This window comes from Cygnus atratus, chromosome 4 (genome assembly GCF_013377495.2).
Source record: "Cygnus atratus isolate AKBS03 ecotype Queensland, Australia chromosome 4, CAtr_DNAZoo_HiC_assembly, whole genome shotgun sequence".
NCBI classification, from domain to species: Eukaryota; Metazoa; Chordata; class Aves; order Anseriformes; family Anatidae; genus Cygnus; species Cygnus atratus.
This window is the reverse complement of record NC_066365.1, coordinates 26,475,878-26,491,036: the sequence shown is the minus strand read 5'-3', so window position 1 is coordinate 26,491,036 and position 15,159 is coordinate 26,475,878. Positions and strand designations below refer to the sequence as shown.

At 39.4% G+C, this 15,159-nt stretch overlaps 1 protein-coding gene across 4 annotated transcripts in view; it reads left to right on the top strand.

Annotated features, from left to right (window-relative positions):
- Positions 1-12,813, top strand: part of CLCN3 (chloride voltage-gated channel 3) — a 62,293-nt gene extending 49,480 nt beyond the window's left edge. For 2 of the 4 annotated variants that reach the window (XM_035549541.2, XM_035549550.2), the window contains 5 exons: positions 3,037-3,223; positions 4,402-4,800; positions 5,532-5,748; positions 7,974-8,049; positions 9,748-12,813. In XM_035549541.2, the coding sequence (XP_035405434.1) occupies positions 3,037-3,223; positions 4,402-4,800; positions 5,532-5,748; positions 7,974-8,049; positions 9,748-9,906 (1,038 nt within the window). In that variant the 3' untranslated portion in view covers positions 9,907-12,813. The remainder of the gene's footprint in view (positions 1-3,036; positions 3,224-4,401; positions 4,801-5,531; positions 5,749-7,973; positions 8,050-9,747) is intronic. The other 2 variants (XM_035549557.2, XM_035549562.2) reach the window with 1 other exon arrangement.
- Positions 12,814-15,159: the final 2,346 nt, after the last annotated feature.

Genomic DNA, 15,159 nt, shown 5'->3' with positions numbered 1-15,159 from the left:
ATCAAACAATATTGTCTTGTGTTTCTCGCCTGTTGGTATTTGAGAATATGTTGCAGTCTGTTATTTGAAGTTACATTCCATAGGTTGTTTGATGGGTAAGATAAATCTGTTGGGTATATGTGAAATGTTAGTCTTCCATAAGTCAGAATTTCACCTATCATTTTACAGTTCTGTTGTATAGAATTTCACTTATCTAGGGCTGTGCCTTTTAAGCATTACAACATTTATTACCATTTAAGTATTATAACTTCGATTCTATCTCTTAGCATTCCTCTGTTCATGTGCATCTGGCTTTCTCATGGAGTTGTCAGCACAGGATCACACTTAGTGTATTAGAATTCACTCAGTTACAGAAAGGTAGAGCTTCCTCTTTACTTGGTTTTGGTTCCTTTTCTCATACCTTTAGCACTTGCAATCTGTTGTAAGAATAATATATTTACCACTTTACAAATAAGCAAGGATTTGTGCTGCAGTTGCTGATGGGATTGTGCTATCTACATTTGTCTGAAGCTATGAAGCATATGTCAGGTTAAAATGTCAGGCAGTATCTGGAGAAGGGAATGTCACTTGAATATTGTATTTATTTATACTTTGAGCTTTATTTCTGTGAAAGGGAAAAAAAAGAGTTGGTCATGAAATCATTAAATCATGATTAAAATCCTCCGAATTCTCCAGGTCTGTTCCTGGAGCTGTAGCCATGTGCAAACACACAAGTTCTGCCCCTTCCCCTTGGGAGCTGATGGTCTGTGAGGTGAGCAAAGCGATGCAGCTGCCTGTGGGGTCTGGTGATTCCTACTGCTTTTACTGCCATGGATAGGGATCGCCAGAAAGCTGATTGGCAGCACTTATTTTTCAGTCTAACATGGAACAACACTGCAAGAGTAAATAGATTGTATACACATGTACAATATATGTATATAACGGACTGTTTATTTTCAGTGGACTTGTTCTGCGTTTAATAGCTGATGATGAACAGTTTGGGATGGGATTGCAGATTGGCCTCAGACCCGGACTGGTATCCAACTACTCTACTAAAGAAGTGGAAATTTGCACATATATCCTGATTCCTTGCTTGTTTCAAAGATGATGCACGTGCCAGAGTATAAGCCATTTTCTCTGAAGTATACCTTCAGTTAGGCTGGCATGCACTGGAAAAGATAGCTGAGACAGGGTGGAACCTACTTGGTTTTCCTTGCTCTTTCTGTGTGAAACTTCCTCTCCGCTTTGTGACGTGTGATTCAGAGGCTTGGGGAAAGGGATGCAACTGTGAAATTGTAATCAGATAGACCTGTAACCATTATCCACTTGTGATGAAAAGAAGAGGAGATAAATGCACAAAAAATATATGTTAACAAAGAATAAGAAACAATCTCGATGTAATTTCCATTTGGAGCCTGAATTTCTGTGGCATACTCCTGACAGACTAGGATCTAGGCAGTTTCAAAGATACATTCAAATACTTTTAGGTCTGAAATGCTAATTTTTCAGGGTATAGTAGTGCTCACGAAGAAATAATTTTACTCAGGGGAAAAAAATGTATTTTAACAGTTAAAAAGGGGCTTAGAAACAATTGTGGGAAATAGTAGTGGTATAAATGCATGATTGGGATATTATGCTGAAATGACAGCACTGAATGCTACTGCCATCAACACTGAAAATATTAGGTAATTCAGGAATGGGAATGAAGGATTATTAAACCTTTCAACAAAACTCATGCAGCTGACTTTCAGACAGACTTTGGTGTATTGATTTGTCCTTGGTTTGCATGTTAGAAATTATTTGCAACCATAAATATTGATAATATAATAATGTGAATAGGTTCTGAAATACAGTTTTGCATCAGCTACTGGATTCCAGGGCAAAATCTGTAGTTTGGAATTGCATAATACTTACATTTCACAGCTCTGCAGTGGAAAAAATAAATAATTGGTGTTTCCCATTATACCAGTAGTGCAATTTTGTAATGAAGTTATTTTGACAAGATGAGTTTAGGTTTGTTTAGATGCAAAGTAAGAATTTTACTACCTGTGGTTAAGATTTGTACCTCAGCCATAGTGGAATGTATTTCTGATACCAACAGATGCTGTGAGGAGAAGCAGCAGGCTTTTCTGGTTTAATGACACATTTAGATACAGTATGTTTTTTCGTGTGTGTGTTTTTTTTTTTTTGAAAGATTAGCTTCCTAAGGAGGAGAAAAGATGCACAACAGTGGTTTCTCAGATGAACCCTCACTTCTCACTCTTGCTGCTACTGATATAAGCTTGCAGTAAGATTTCACTAAACCATTCTGCTATGACAAGGCTATGACAAGGCTATGTGGCCTTTCCAGGTTTTAGTTAATAACAGAAAAACAGATTAAATAACTAAAATTACAGCAGAAAAATGCTTGGTTTTTTTTTGTTTTAACAGAAATGTTACCTGCTTTTTTTTTAACAGCAGTTTACCTGCCTCTTAGTGTACTTAGTGTTCTATATGTACTACTTCATTTGGAGAATTGTGTTACAGTAGGTGAAGCTTCTTTTTAAAATGACCTGTTTTGTTGGTCGTGTGATTTATAGGAGCTGGGAAGCAATTTGTGAAGGCAATCCTTTTGTGTGCAAAGCTTATTTAGTAAGTGAATGTTGGTTTAGAGGAGCGTGAGGTATAATAAGGGAGATGAGAAATCAAAGAGTTTTCAGTACTAGTAGCACAGCTCAGATTCGGCAAACATACATTGGACAGAATTGTGCTGTTAGCACTGAGAATATAGTTTGTGGTCCTGTATAGGTAATAGATTCGCTCTTAAATACAGTAAAATACAAATAAATGTGCTCATAAAATGGATTCAGCTAACTAAGTTGGTCAGGGGTATGAGTAGCATTGTGTTAAGTTTTACTAGCCTTGCAGTGTCAGTTTACGTGTTTTTAACGTGACAGTTTCAGTATTTGCATTTCTTCTGGAGGGAAAAAGAAAGCAAACAACAACACACCAATTCTAAAAATATGCCTCAAATATGTTCCCACAAGCATGACAGCAGTTCTTCTGTTTCTGTTGTAGGTTCCATCTGGGTTGTTCATACCTAGTATGGCAATTGGAGCCATAGCAGGAAGGATTGTAGGAATTGCAGTGGAGCAGCTGGCTTACTACCATCACGACTGGTTCATTTTCAAAGAATGGTGTGAAGTTGGAGCTGACTGCATTACACCTGGTCTTTATGCCATGGTTGGTGCTGCTGCATGCTTAGGTAATTAAATTGCAACAAAATAGATGGCAGATTTTTTCCGTTACCAAAATAACAATGAAAAATGAAGGGAGGTATAAACATGGGCAGTATTGGAACACTTTCTCATGTGGACTTCCCTCTCTTCAGAAGACTACGCTTATCTACAGGAAACCATCAGATGCTTACGATCTGAAGAGCAACATGAAATTTAAATTGATTATATGATGAGAAATAGAAAAATTTAAATAGGAGTGTTTGTCTCTTTTTGGCATCAATAGTTGTTACTACGACTTCACCTAGAAAACACTCTTGAAATGTATAGAGGACTTAAAGAGTCAAGTACTGTTGAAATTGTTATAAGGAGCTGATGTGATCTGCTGCCACTTCTGCATGAATTGTAACAAATGTTCTTTAAATTCATAATGTAAATAAAACTTTCAGAAGTGTCTAATGATTTGGGGAGTCTGGTTAGACATACTTTTAAGAAGTCTGATTTACAAAGTGTTGAAATTCAGCTTCACTCAAAGAGGCTGAAGTTGGGCACCTAAACTAGAAGATCTCTGAAGGTCTTGTCCTGATTTAGTTACCTTAGAAGTTAAACTTAAAAGGTATTGGTGTAGCTCTGGCAAAAGTAGTGTTTTTTCCTTAGGGAAGAGTATTTGACCAATCAAATGTACCAGGGGAACAAATCTAGTTCTTGGAGAGGTTGTGTTTTTTTTAATAGTACAATGTGAATCGCTTTTGAATGCATTGAAAGAAGGACCATGTGTTTTTACTGAATGAAGAAGATATGGTATCAGAAACCTTTGTGGAACAAACATCTTACTAGTAAAAGAGAAATATAATCCGTGTCTTGTCCCATTGTCAAGAAAGATTGAATCAGCTCGGAGTTCTATTGAAGTTTTATGATTCAACAGCAGCATTAAATTCTTAATACTTTGGACAATACAGCTGTTGAATTGCTAGCTGTTCCTTCCCTGCATTAGTACTGTTCTTTTTCCAAATTATTGTCTTACTGGGTTTCCTTATGTCTCAGTATTTTTAACTTAAGATTGGCTTCAAAAAAGACATAATTTTATTCATAGTTTGCATGAAACAACAGCACAAAGTTATGTTTGCAGTTCTCAACAGGAAGGCAGGAAAACTAAACTCAATATTACTTGATTCTAGAATGTTAATGGCTACCATTTTTCTTGCAGGTGGCGTGACAAGGATGACTGTGTCCCTGGTAGTTATTGTCTTTGAGCTAACAGGAGGGCTGGAATATATTGTGCCCCTAATGGCTGCAGTCATGACCAGTAAGTGGGTAGGAGATGCCTTTGGTAGGGAAGGCATCTATGAGGCGCACATCCGACTGAATGGATATCCCTTCTTGGATGCAAAGGAGGAATTTACTCACACAACACTGGCCGCTGATGTAATGAGACCTCGAAGAAGTGATCCGCCATTAGCAGTTCTGACACAGGATAACATGACAGTTGAAGACATAGAAAACTTGATCAACGAAACCAGCTATAACGGTTTTCCTGTTATTATGTCAAAAGAATCACAGAGACTGGTGGGCTTTGCTTTAAGAAGAGATTTAACTATCGCAATAGGTAATTATCTTCCAATATTTTATTGTTATATATTCTAATTGAAATGATTTTAAAGCTTTAAAACTTGAATGATAGGACAAGGGGGATTGGTTTTAAACTAAAAGAGGGGAGATTTAGATTAGATGTTAGGAGGAAATTCTTCTCTGAGAGGGTGGAACAGGCTGCCCAGAGAAGCTGTGTATGCCCTATCCCTGGAGGTGCTCAAGGCCAGGCTGGATGGGGCTTTGGGCAACCTCTGGTGGGAGGTGTCCCTGCCCATGGCAGGGGGTTGGAACTGGGTGGGCTTTAAGGTCCCTTCCAACCCGAGCTGTTCTATGATGATGATAATGACAGCATTTGTCATCTTTATAGGGGGGAGCCATCAATTGAGACTGGCTTTCTTTGTGACAGGTTCTTCAGCAGCTGTCTGTGTGCTTACTGTATGATAGTTTTTAAGTATTTCCACCTCTCCACAGTAAATACAAGTTAATTATGGGAGCGAGAAGGGTAGTAGCTGAAGAATGGCTAAACCTGCATGGCAGATGGCTGCTGTGATTTCTGCACGAATGCTTCTTGGGGATAAAGCAGTGGGTATAGAAACACAACATCAGGATATCAACGTCTAGGGAATAACAACGTCAGAGCCTGGTAGTGTTGATTGAATTTTCTGTTTGTACTAAATCATCTTTCTCCAAGAACGTAACATTTTTCTCCCTCTCCTGTCTCCCCCCCAACCCTCATCTTTCTTAAAGAAAGTGCTAGAAAGAAGCAGGAAGGGATTGTTGGTAGTTCCAGGGTCTGTTTTGCCCAGCATACCCCATCGCTTCCAGCAGAAAGCCCTCGGCCTTTGAAGCTTAGGAGCATACTTGACATGAGCCCTTTCACCGTGACAGACCACACGCCCATGGAAATAGTGGTTGATATTTTCCGGAAGCTGGGTTTGAGGCAGTGCCTTGTAACACACAACGGGTGAGTAAAGTGGCAGCAATGCTGTTCATTTTGTTAGACACAGTAACTTTCACTTCTAGGATCAAAGCTTTCATGGTATTTGGATCCATATAGTTGGTGCTGTATGTCAAGAAGGTGCTGTGTAGTGGCACTTCACTTAAATTCTTACTCTTCCCTTGTATTCCAGGTAAGCAGGCAGTAGTTTATGTTGTCTGAAGATGCTCTGAAAAAAAACTAGCTCTCATTCAGCAACAGTTTTGTGTGTGCAACTGACTTGTGGAGGAGACAGAATTTGTCCTACAGAAATTTAGTCTCGTGTGATGCAGTCTAAGGCCTGTATTTCCTGCTTGTGTGTGTTCTGTCAATATGAAGTACATCAGCTGTTGAGCTTACCTGGGTTCATAAGAAGCAAGGGAGAGAAAGGTCTGTTCAATACCTCCTCTTCTAGAGTTTGGTAATGACAATTACCACCAAGCTATTAGATTTGGAATACTAAAAACTAAGTAACTGCTACTCGTTCTGAAACTTCAGTCTGCAACCTTTACTTCTGCACTTTGAAATACTTCAAGAAAGTAATTACAAGATTTGGATGTTTGTAAATATGACTGTAGGGAGTTGTCATGTGATTACCACCAAATAAATTGGCCCTTGGCATGGAGACAGAGAAATGTTCATTAAAATTCTCTTATCTGATATATTTCTTTTTTTTATTACAAGATCCTTTTCTGAGTACTGTTCTACTTCAACATTCTGCTTTCCTGTATCACTTGTGTTAACCACTTGACACACAGCATTGCAGCTTCTGCCATAATATCTTGCTTTCTCTCTAGCATGTCTTTTAAGTCACCTGAGAAGTGAAACGCTGTCTGTTAATCCACATTATTTAGGATCTCTGTTCATGGGACAAAATCAAGAAGCCTGAAATATGGGTGGGATTTATCTTGTTTTGCTGTTGACTGCTGCTCTAAGTGGCAAATATTTAACCACTGCACTGATTTCCAAGTTTGTTTATTCAGGTGTATTTTAAAACAAATGTATTTTAATTTTTTTCTTAAAAAATAAGAAATCAAATATATCAAATGTCAAATAGCTGTTTTCAGAAGTATAAGTAGCTCTTTAAAAACCTTCCTATGCCAGAGAAATGGCATTGTGATCTGACACTTAGAAGTCAGTGCAGACATGCAATTATTCCTGTTTTGTGCAGGGAAATTTGAGTTGATAAAACTTCAGTGATACATATTACGATGTTTTTTTCCATAGCTTCTGTTGTGGTTGAGTGCTCAAACGTTGACATCGATTGCAAAATTGACTCTAAAGAAAGATGAGTCTTGTAAAGCTATGTCAAGCTGTACTGTGAGTTCTTAATCACTTTATGATAAAGTATTGACAAGTATGGATGACTTTAAAAATTTGCTGTTTCGTGACACTTGTATTTGTTGTCCTAGTTCAGTTTACAAACTTGTGGTCTTCCATGAGTGTGTCATCCATTACAACAAGGTCAGCAAAGTACTCCGAGTGATACATAGTCATGTGGACATGGAGGACTATGAAATTTTGGCAAATTTCATGCAAATTGAATAGACATGAAGACACACACCAACTTACTGGTTCCGATCCAATTACAAATAAGAACTGTGCAGAAATTGCTGAGGACAGATACAGATTTATGTAAAGACGAAGCTGATTCTTCCTAGCTGTGACCAGAACATCCATTCCAGGGAGTGGATTGATTTATACCATGGTGAATAAGAAATTTGTCTGTTCCTGGGGATGCCATATAACGCTGCTCTGTAGTGCAGCTTCAAACCTCGATTGCTTTGACTTGACAGTTATTACTTTGGTTATTTAGTGTGGCTTGTTAAAATATAAATAATTTTCTGTAGTTGTGAGGAGAAAATAACAAACAAAGGAGATAAAGTAGATTTTAGTTTCAGTGCCACTGAAATCTGAAGAAAGGTGAATTTGAGGAGAAGGGATGAAATATACTTCCCTGACCTGTACCTGATATGAAAAACATTGCTCTGGGGTTGTTGAAGATTGAGCATTTTAGAAGACAGACAAAAAAAAAAAAGTCTGGGAAAGGGTGCTGACTTTCAAATCATTTTTCATTTAACTATCTCATTAGCTTTCTTGCAACCCATTTTCTTTTTTAGTTTTGCTCTACTCTAGACCTTTTTCATTATGACTAGAACTTTTTTTTTATTTGATTTCACACACAGTTATTAGCATAACATGATCTGTTTCAGGATTGTCTTGGGGATCATCACAAAGAAGAACATATTAGAGCATCTCGAGCAACTAAAGCAGCACGTCGAACCCTTGGTGATTAGATATATCAGATCTCATAATTAGACACATTAGAAGTCAGGAAGCATGAAACTTGTGAACTGTTCAGTACTTTTATGACATCGGCTGAACAATGAAATCCTCCTTTACTAAAAATTTGTATTAAACAAACCATAACAGAAAACAATATGCAAAATTCTTTTGCAGAAATCAGGCTGTTAACTGTGGACGTACTGTTAGTCACAACATTAAAGGAAGGTAAAAAATAGACTTTGATATCTTGTTCTTCAGATCATATAGATCCATCGAGCTGATCTTTTGATTTCCCTCGGTGGGAAAGCATACAGCTAGGAATACCTTTTTTCCCCTCATAATGTGAAATAAAAAAATTATATATGCTATTTTCTGATTCTGACAGCTTTAAATAGCTGTTAAATAGCGAAGTATCACATCTTTTGAGAAGCAAAGCCAAGCATGTTTTTAATATATTGCAGCATTAGATGTTCCCTGTAATCCCCATTTATCACCGTGATTTTTAGAAGTACTCTTATTTTCAAGTAAAGTCCTGCGATTTTATGTGAAGTCCTGTGATTCTGCTGCTGTTACCTACAGCAACTAATGTACTCCTTTTTATAACGTCCAGTGAAATCAAGCCACTAAATGGCATGCCTAATACATTTACTATTTACTTCAGAATCTAGAAACTGTTTTAACCGCAATGTTGTGATCTAACCTTAGTTATGAGATAGACTTCTCTTAATTTGGACATGGGTTGCTCTGCAATAGCTGCGTTTCTACTAAACCTACCCACCAAGTTTAGCTGCTTATGTGCAAAACATGCTAATTATGTTCTTATTTTATGCTAATATTTCACAAGTATTTCATGCGTCCTTTAATAAGAAAAAAAAAGTACTAACCAGAATAACAAGGGCAGCGGCTCATTTATTCTGCTCTTTGCTTCTCCTGTGATATTACCCTTTCGGACAGTCTCATCCTTTTTGATATTTCACAAAATTATAATATAAAAAGCAATTAAGACCCTGTCATAAGAGCACAGTATCTAAATTTGAACATGAAAACTTACTTATTTTCTGTTTATTTTCTAAAGCTGTAAACTCCAAAACCTAGTTAATCATTGATTATTTTGCAAAAGTTTTGTGGCAAATACAGTGTGCTCCTATGAACATATATTCAGTCTGAGCCAGTGCATCAGACTACAAAGATTCTTGTGATTTTAAAAAAAGGAGGGAAGGGGAGTTCAATTTGCTATTAGGATTTTTGGGCCATCAAGTGATACATCACTTCTGATGGCTAGGCTGGCACATACATCCCTTTTGAAATGGGATCAGTATCACTTCTTTTTCATACCTCTTTTTTCTTTGTCCCTCTTTTTTTATTTTTTTTTTGTTGGCATATGCTAATCAAAAATTCATTTTTTGTGGAAACAAAGTTAAATAAAAATCGTCATGGTCTCTACTTGTATTACTTGTATTTCATCAAAATGGCCTGCAGCTGTCAGAGACCATCCAATGTGGTGTCTCAGCATTGCTGTGTTTTAACAAACTGGTGGTTACTCAGTATTTTGATTAATAAAATGTTTTTGTCTAAATAAGAAAATCAGGCTGTTTACTTTTGCTCTATCCCTGTCAACAAAAAGGACTTGGCTACAGATGTTGTTCTGGTTTCTTATTTTCCTGCTTGGATTAACAGCGGTCTTCCATTTGTCCTTTTCAGGCGCCTCCTTGGCATTATAACAAAAAAAGATATCCTCCGTCATATGGCCCAGACGGCAAACCAAGACCCCGCCTCAATAATGTTCAACTGAAACCCATAGCTGAGGAGAGAGAGGAAACTGAAGAGGAGGTTCATTTGTTGAATAGCACAACACTTTAGTCTGGGAGATACTTCTAAAATCAGAAACGAGAGCTGGGTTTTTGCGTAACAGTGCTGCTGGAAATCAGGAGTTGGTCTGGGGGAAGCTGTGGAGAGGAGGAAGGCTGATGGGAGCGTGGGAAGGGAGAGCTGCTGTCCTGCACTGGATGCGTCCCGAGGCATCAGGTCTGCCATGATAGTGCAGTGGGAGAGCCGTGCGAGGTGGCGCAATTCTCCAGCCCCAGCCTGGTACTTCAGCATTGAAGAGATGTGTTCTTAGTCCCTGTTTCTGGAGGGATCATTCCGAATTGAGCCATCTTATGGAGACTGAAAGGTCTTGCCCTTTTTACCACTGAAAACTGTTGTGTTAACTCATGAAATGTATAATTATTACACGTCACCTTTCTACATTCCAGAAGAGCTTTATTTCTCTCTCTCCTGAGCCGTAACAAAGCCTCTTTAAAATTGGTGTGCCCTTTTGAAGCAGTTGTTTCTCATATTGAGATGTACTGTGAGTTACTGAGGTTGGATCACAAGAAGGGAGGTTTTTCTTGTGCCATTAAACATGTAAGTTTGTACATCATGAAATGCTTGGGGCAGTACAGATCCACTGCGACAAAAACAGATGGAACAGGTAATACCTTGCAAGAACCATGCGAGACATCTTTCAGCCCACGCGCTGTGATGTGAGAAAAATGAAACGTGAAACTAGAGTTTCAGAGAAAAATACTGTTTTTGCTGCAGAAAATATCAATAATGTGACCTGGTCTTATGCAATTTTTGTATTATTGAAAACACTAGGATATATACCAATGTTGTGCAGTATAAGGAAAAGTACTGCTATCTACTAGTTAAGAGCTGGAACAATTCTGTATACGTGTATCTGGTAAAAATTGCATGCTACAACACTGGAGATATTTTCCCCCCCCTGTAAAATTTGAGACTGCTCATTTTTATTTTTTCTTCTCCACAAAAGATGTTCCACTGCTGACATGGTAGGAAGAAATGTAACTCATAACTTGCACTAAATGTATATTATTTTTCTTGAAGTTTTACCATTCTTTATTTATATTTTTATGAATTAAAAAATCTATTAAATACAAATCAGTTAATATCTCACATAACTAATTACCTTTTTAATGTGATTTTATAGAATAATTCACAATCCTCTCTGAGTAATGGAGGATTAGCAAATGTTTACAACTAGATGAAGGGTTTAAACAAAATGGTTTCTTTATGATCCAACATGCATATAAGATCATTTTCAAATGTAACTTTCACTGCCGTTACTTTTTGAGCAGATAACTGGAACAGTAATACTAGAAATATTATTAAAAGAAATAAAACTTCAGGGTTTTAAAAAATAATAAAAAGCAACTATAAGTATTAGATTGCTTTTGACTTCTTTTTCCAAGTATATAGAGCTATAAATGGTATGTAGCCACTGAAGATGAGCGGCAGGGCAGAATCAAATCCAGTACTTGAAAGTTTGGCAGGACTTCAAAGTTGAGCAGCAGCACACAGGGCGGCAGCAGGTGAACTGACCGATTCCTAACATCCTAACTTCTTTCTTTCAGTCACCAATTAATTTGTTTCAGTTATTTTTTCAAACTGTCACAAACACGTGTGGACACAAAGGCAGTGTGCCATAAGTGAAGCAGGGAGGAAAAACCCTAAGAAATACGGCTTACAGAACTTACAGAATCATGTTTCACAATATGTGGCTAGATAAAATTTCCTTATTAACAGCTATGCCCACAGGACTCCAAAGGTTTAGACGGTTAATGTCCAAAATCTTGGGCATCTCTAAAGCGTTTGTCATAGTTACCTCAGACGTCTTTTTTCAGCAAAGTACTCAGCTTGACTTTGTCTTAAAGAATGGTAACATCCCGAAACAACACTCTGGTACCGCTGGCAAGCTCCAAAATAATGTCAGCGCTTAAAGTGCTCTGCTGGATTTTAGCCTATTTTCGGAGTATAAAACTGCCATCTACTCTATCTCATCTCCTGCAGTAACTGGAACCAGTAGAAAGTGTAATGTGCCAGTGGGCTCAGTGTGATCAGCCCCTGTACGAAGAGCAGCTGTGGAGCTGAAATGGCATCCGGCTGCGTTGAGGCTGTTGCGTTGCAGCAACAGGCTGTATTCTTCCAAGCAAAGCCAATGCCAGGGGTTCAGCGTTTGTTCTGGTACGTTGGGTGAACCTGCAGAAACTTTACGAAGAGCAGAGTTTGGCTCCCATACAGAAGGCAGCTCTGGAAGTTGTCAGTGATGCTGATCTGTTACCTATTTTTTTTCTCTATAGTGGAAGAATATAAATGCACTACATGTATAAAAAGTTGCTTTAAATCAGTTTGGAACCTCTGCCATTTCTGATGTTTTCCTCATCCTAAAACACTGCTGTGTATGTACTGTATTAATTTGCACCTGATTCTACAGACTGTACTGTCTGAATTAAAATACAGTTCACACCCCTGCTGTGTTTTATAATTTCAGTATGGATTCCAAGTGCTGCATATAAATTGTGCATCCATTTACTGTTCTCAGCTGCTAAGCTTTCCCTGTTGACATTTTAAAATGTCCCTGGTAAACATGCATTAGAAATTCTGATACTGAAGTATGTGTGCCTCTGCTGTTCAACAAAATTTTTCTAATGTAAAACTTCCAGCGCCTTACTCAAGTTCCTAATTTGAAAAAAAATGTGGATGGGAGGGTGAAAGTGTCAGCATTATTATTATTTTTAAACCAATCAGTTGCTGGTTCATGAAGAATGCATACTTTGTTAATCTGTGATGTTGCCTAGAGCTGTATTTAATATTGATCTTAATGTTTTTATTTATAATAGTGTGGTAGAGCTGCATATCATTACAGTAAAAATTCTGATTACTGTGATGATTTAAACAAACATTAAAAACTTCTGTATGACCATTTATTACTTTGACTGTCATGTTTTCTCAGTATTTATGTTGATTTTTGCATTTAATTTCCCTGAAACAAAATTAACAGTTAGGAATTTTTAATATAAAATTAGTACAAACTAAAACTTTCTGAAACAGACTTTTTCAGATTTGCCTCAATTATATAATTGTAGAGTAGCTGGTTTCCCAATTTGAAAATGGGTGGTGCTTTTGTTGTATAAAAGACAGAATTATGTAGTTGCTGCAAAGTGCATTTTTAGTCTTTTTTTTTTTTTTTTTTTAAAGTAGGGTTAAGTTAGACATCTCTTGCTGACATATTCGTGATGTATCCGCACTTCAATATTTCTTCGGTTGGTGTTAGTTATTAAGCTCTAATTGAGAAGAACAGATAAAAATGGAAGATCCATAAGTCCTCACTGTTTTCAGACTTGATACTTAAATATGTGAAAGGTGAATACTTGTGTGATTTACAGGGTGTTAATACGAAAATCTGCTTGGAACCTGAAAAGAGGAGGGAGAGGGGAAGAGATTGAATTTTTAAGAAGGTGCTTTTTGTGTATAAAAGTGAATTGAGTGCCCATGAAAAAGTTCATGTATGTGTGTGCTTATGTTTGTTGGAATAAACACAACATTTATATGCTGATTGAAAGGGAGGGGTGGTGGTGTCATCAAATTGTGTACAAAAGTAGACACAGATTTCTAGGTTGGAAGAGACCTCAAGATCATCGAGTCCAACCTCCGACCTAACACTAAGTACTCCACTAAACCATATCGCTAAGCTCTACATCTAAACGTCTTTTAAAGACCTCCAGGGATGGCGACTCCACCACCTCCCTGGGCAGCCCGTTCCAATGCTTAATAACCCTTTCGGTAAAGAAGTACTTCCTAACATCCAACCTAAAACTCCCCTGTCGCAACTTTCGCCCATTCCCCCTCGTCCTGTCACCAGGCACGTGGGAGAACAGACCAACCCCCACCTCACTACAGCCTCCTTTAAGGTAACTGTAGAGAGCGATAAGGTCGCCCCTGAGCCTCCTCTTCTCCAGGCTGAACAAGCCCAGCTCCCTCAGCCGCTCCTCGTAAGACTTGTTCTCCAGACCCCTCACCAGCTTGGTCGCCCTTCTCTGGACTTGCTCGAGCACGTCCATGTTCTTCCTCTAGCGAGGGGCCCAAAACTGAACACAGTACTCGAGGTGCGGCCTCACCAGAGCCGAGTACAGGGGGACAATCACTTCCCTAGACCTGCTGGCCACACTGCTGCTTATACAGGCCAGGATGCTGTTGGCCTTCTTGGCCACCTGAGCACACTGCTGGCTCATATTCAGCCGACTATCAACCAGTACTCCCAGGTCCTTCTCGGCCAGGCAGCTTTCCAACCACTCATCTCCCAGCCTGTAGCGCTGCTTGGGGTTGTTACGCCCCAGGTGCAGGACCCGGCACTTGGCCTTGTTGAACTTCATACAGTTGATGTCAGCCCATCGCTCCAGCCTATCCAGATCCTCCTGCAGAGCCCTCCTGCCCTCGAGCAGATCGACACACGCACTTAGCTTGGTGTCATCTGCAAACTTACTGAGGGTGCACTGGACGCCCTCATCCAGATCATCGATAAAGATATTAAAGAGGACCGGCCCCAGTACCGAGCCCTGGGGGACACCACTTGTGACCAGCCTCCAACCAGATTTGACTCCATTCACCACAACTCTCTGGGCCCGGCTATCCAGCCAGTTTCTAACCCAGCGAAGCGTACGCCAGTCCAAGCCACGAGCAGCCAGTTTCTTGAGGAGAATGTTGTGGGGAACGGTGTCAAAAGCCTTACTGAGGTCAAGGTAGATCACATCCACAGCCCTTCCCTCATCCACCAAGCGCGTCACTTTGTCATAGAAGGAGATCAGGTTCGTCAAGCAGGACCTGCCTTTCATAAACCCATGCTGACTGGGCCTGATCGCCTGCTTGCCCTGCAAGTGCCGCGTGATGACCCTCAAGATAATCTGCTCCATGAGCTTTCCTGGCACTGAGGTCAAACTGACAGGCCTATAGTTCCCCGGGTCTGCCCTCCGGCCCTTCTTATAGATGGGCGTCACATTGGCTAGCCGCCAGTCAACTGGGACCTCCCCCGATAGCCAGGACTGCCGATAAATGATGGAAAGCGGCTCGGCCAGCTCCTCCGCCAGTTCTTTCAGTACCCTCGGGTGCATCCCATCCGGCCCCATCGACTTGCGCACATCCAAGCTCCTTAGCAGGTCGCCAACCATTTCCTCATGAATAGCAAAGGCCACATCCTGCTCCCCATCCCCTTCCACCAGCTCAGGGCACTGGGTATCCAGAGAACAACCGGTATTGCCGCTAAAGACTGAGGCA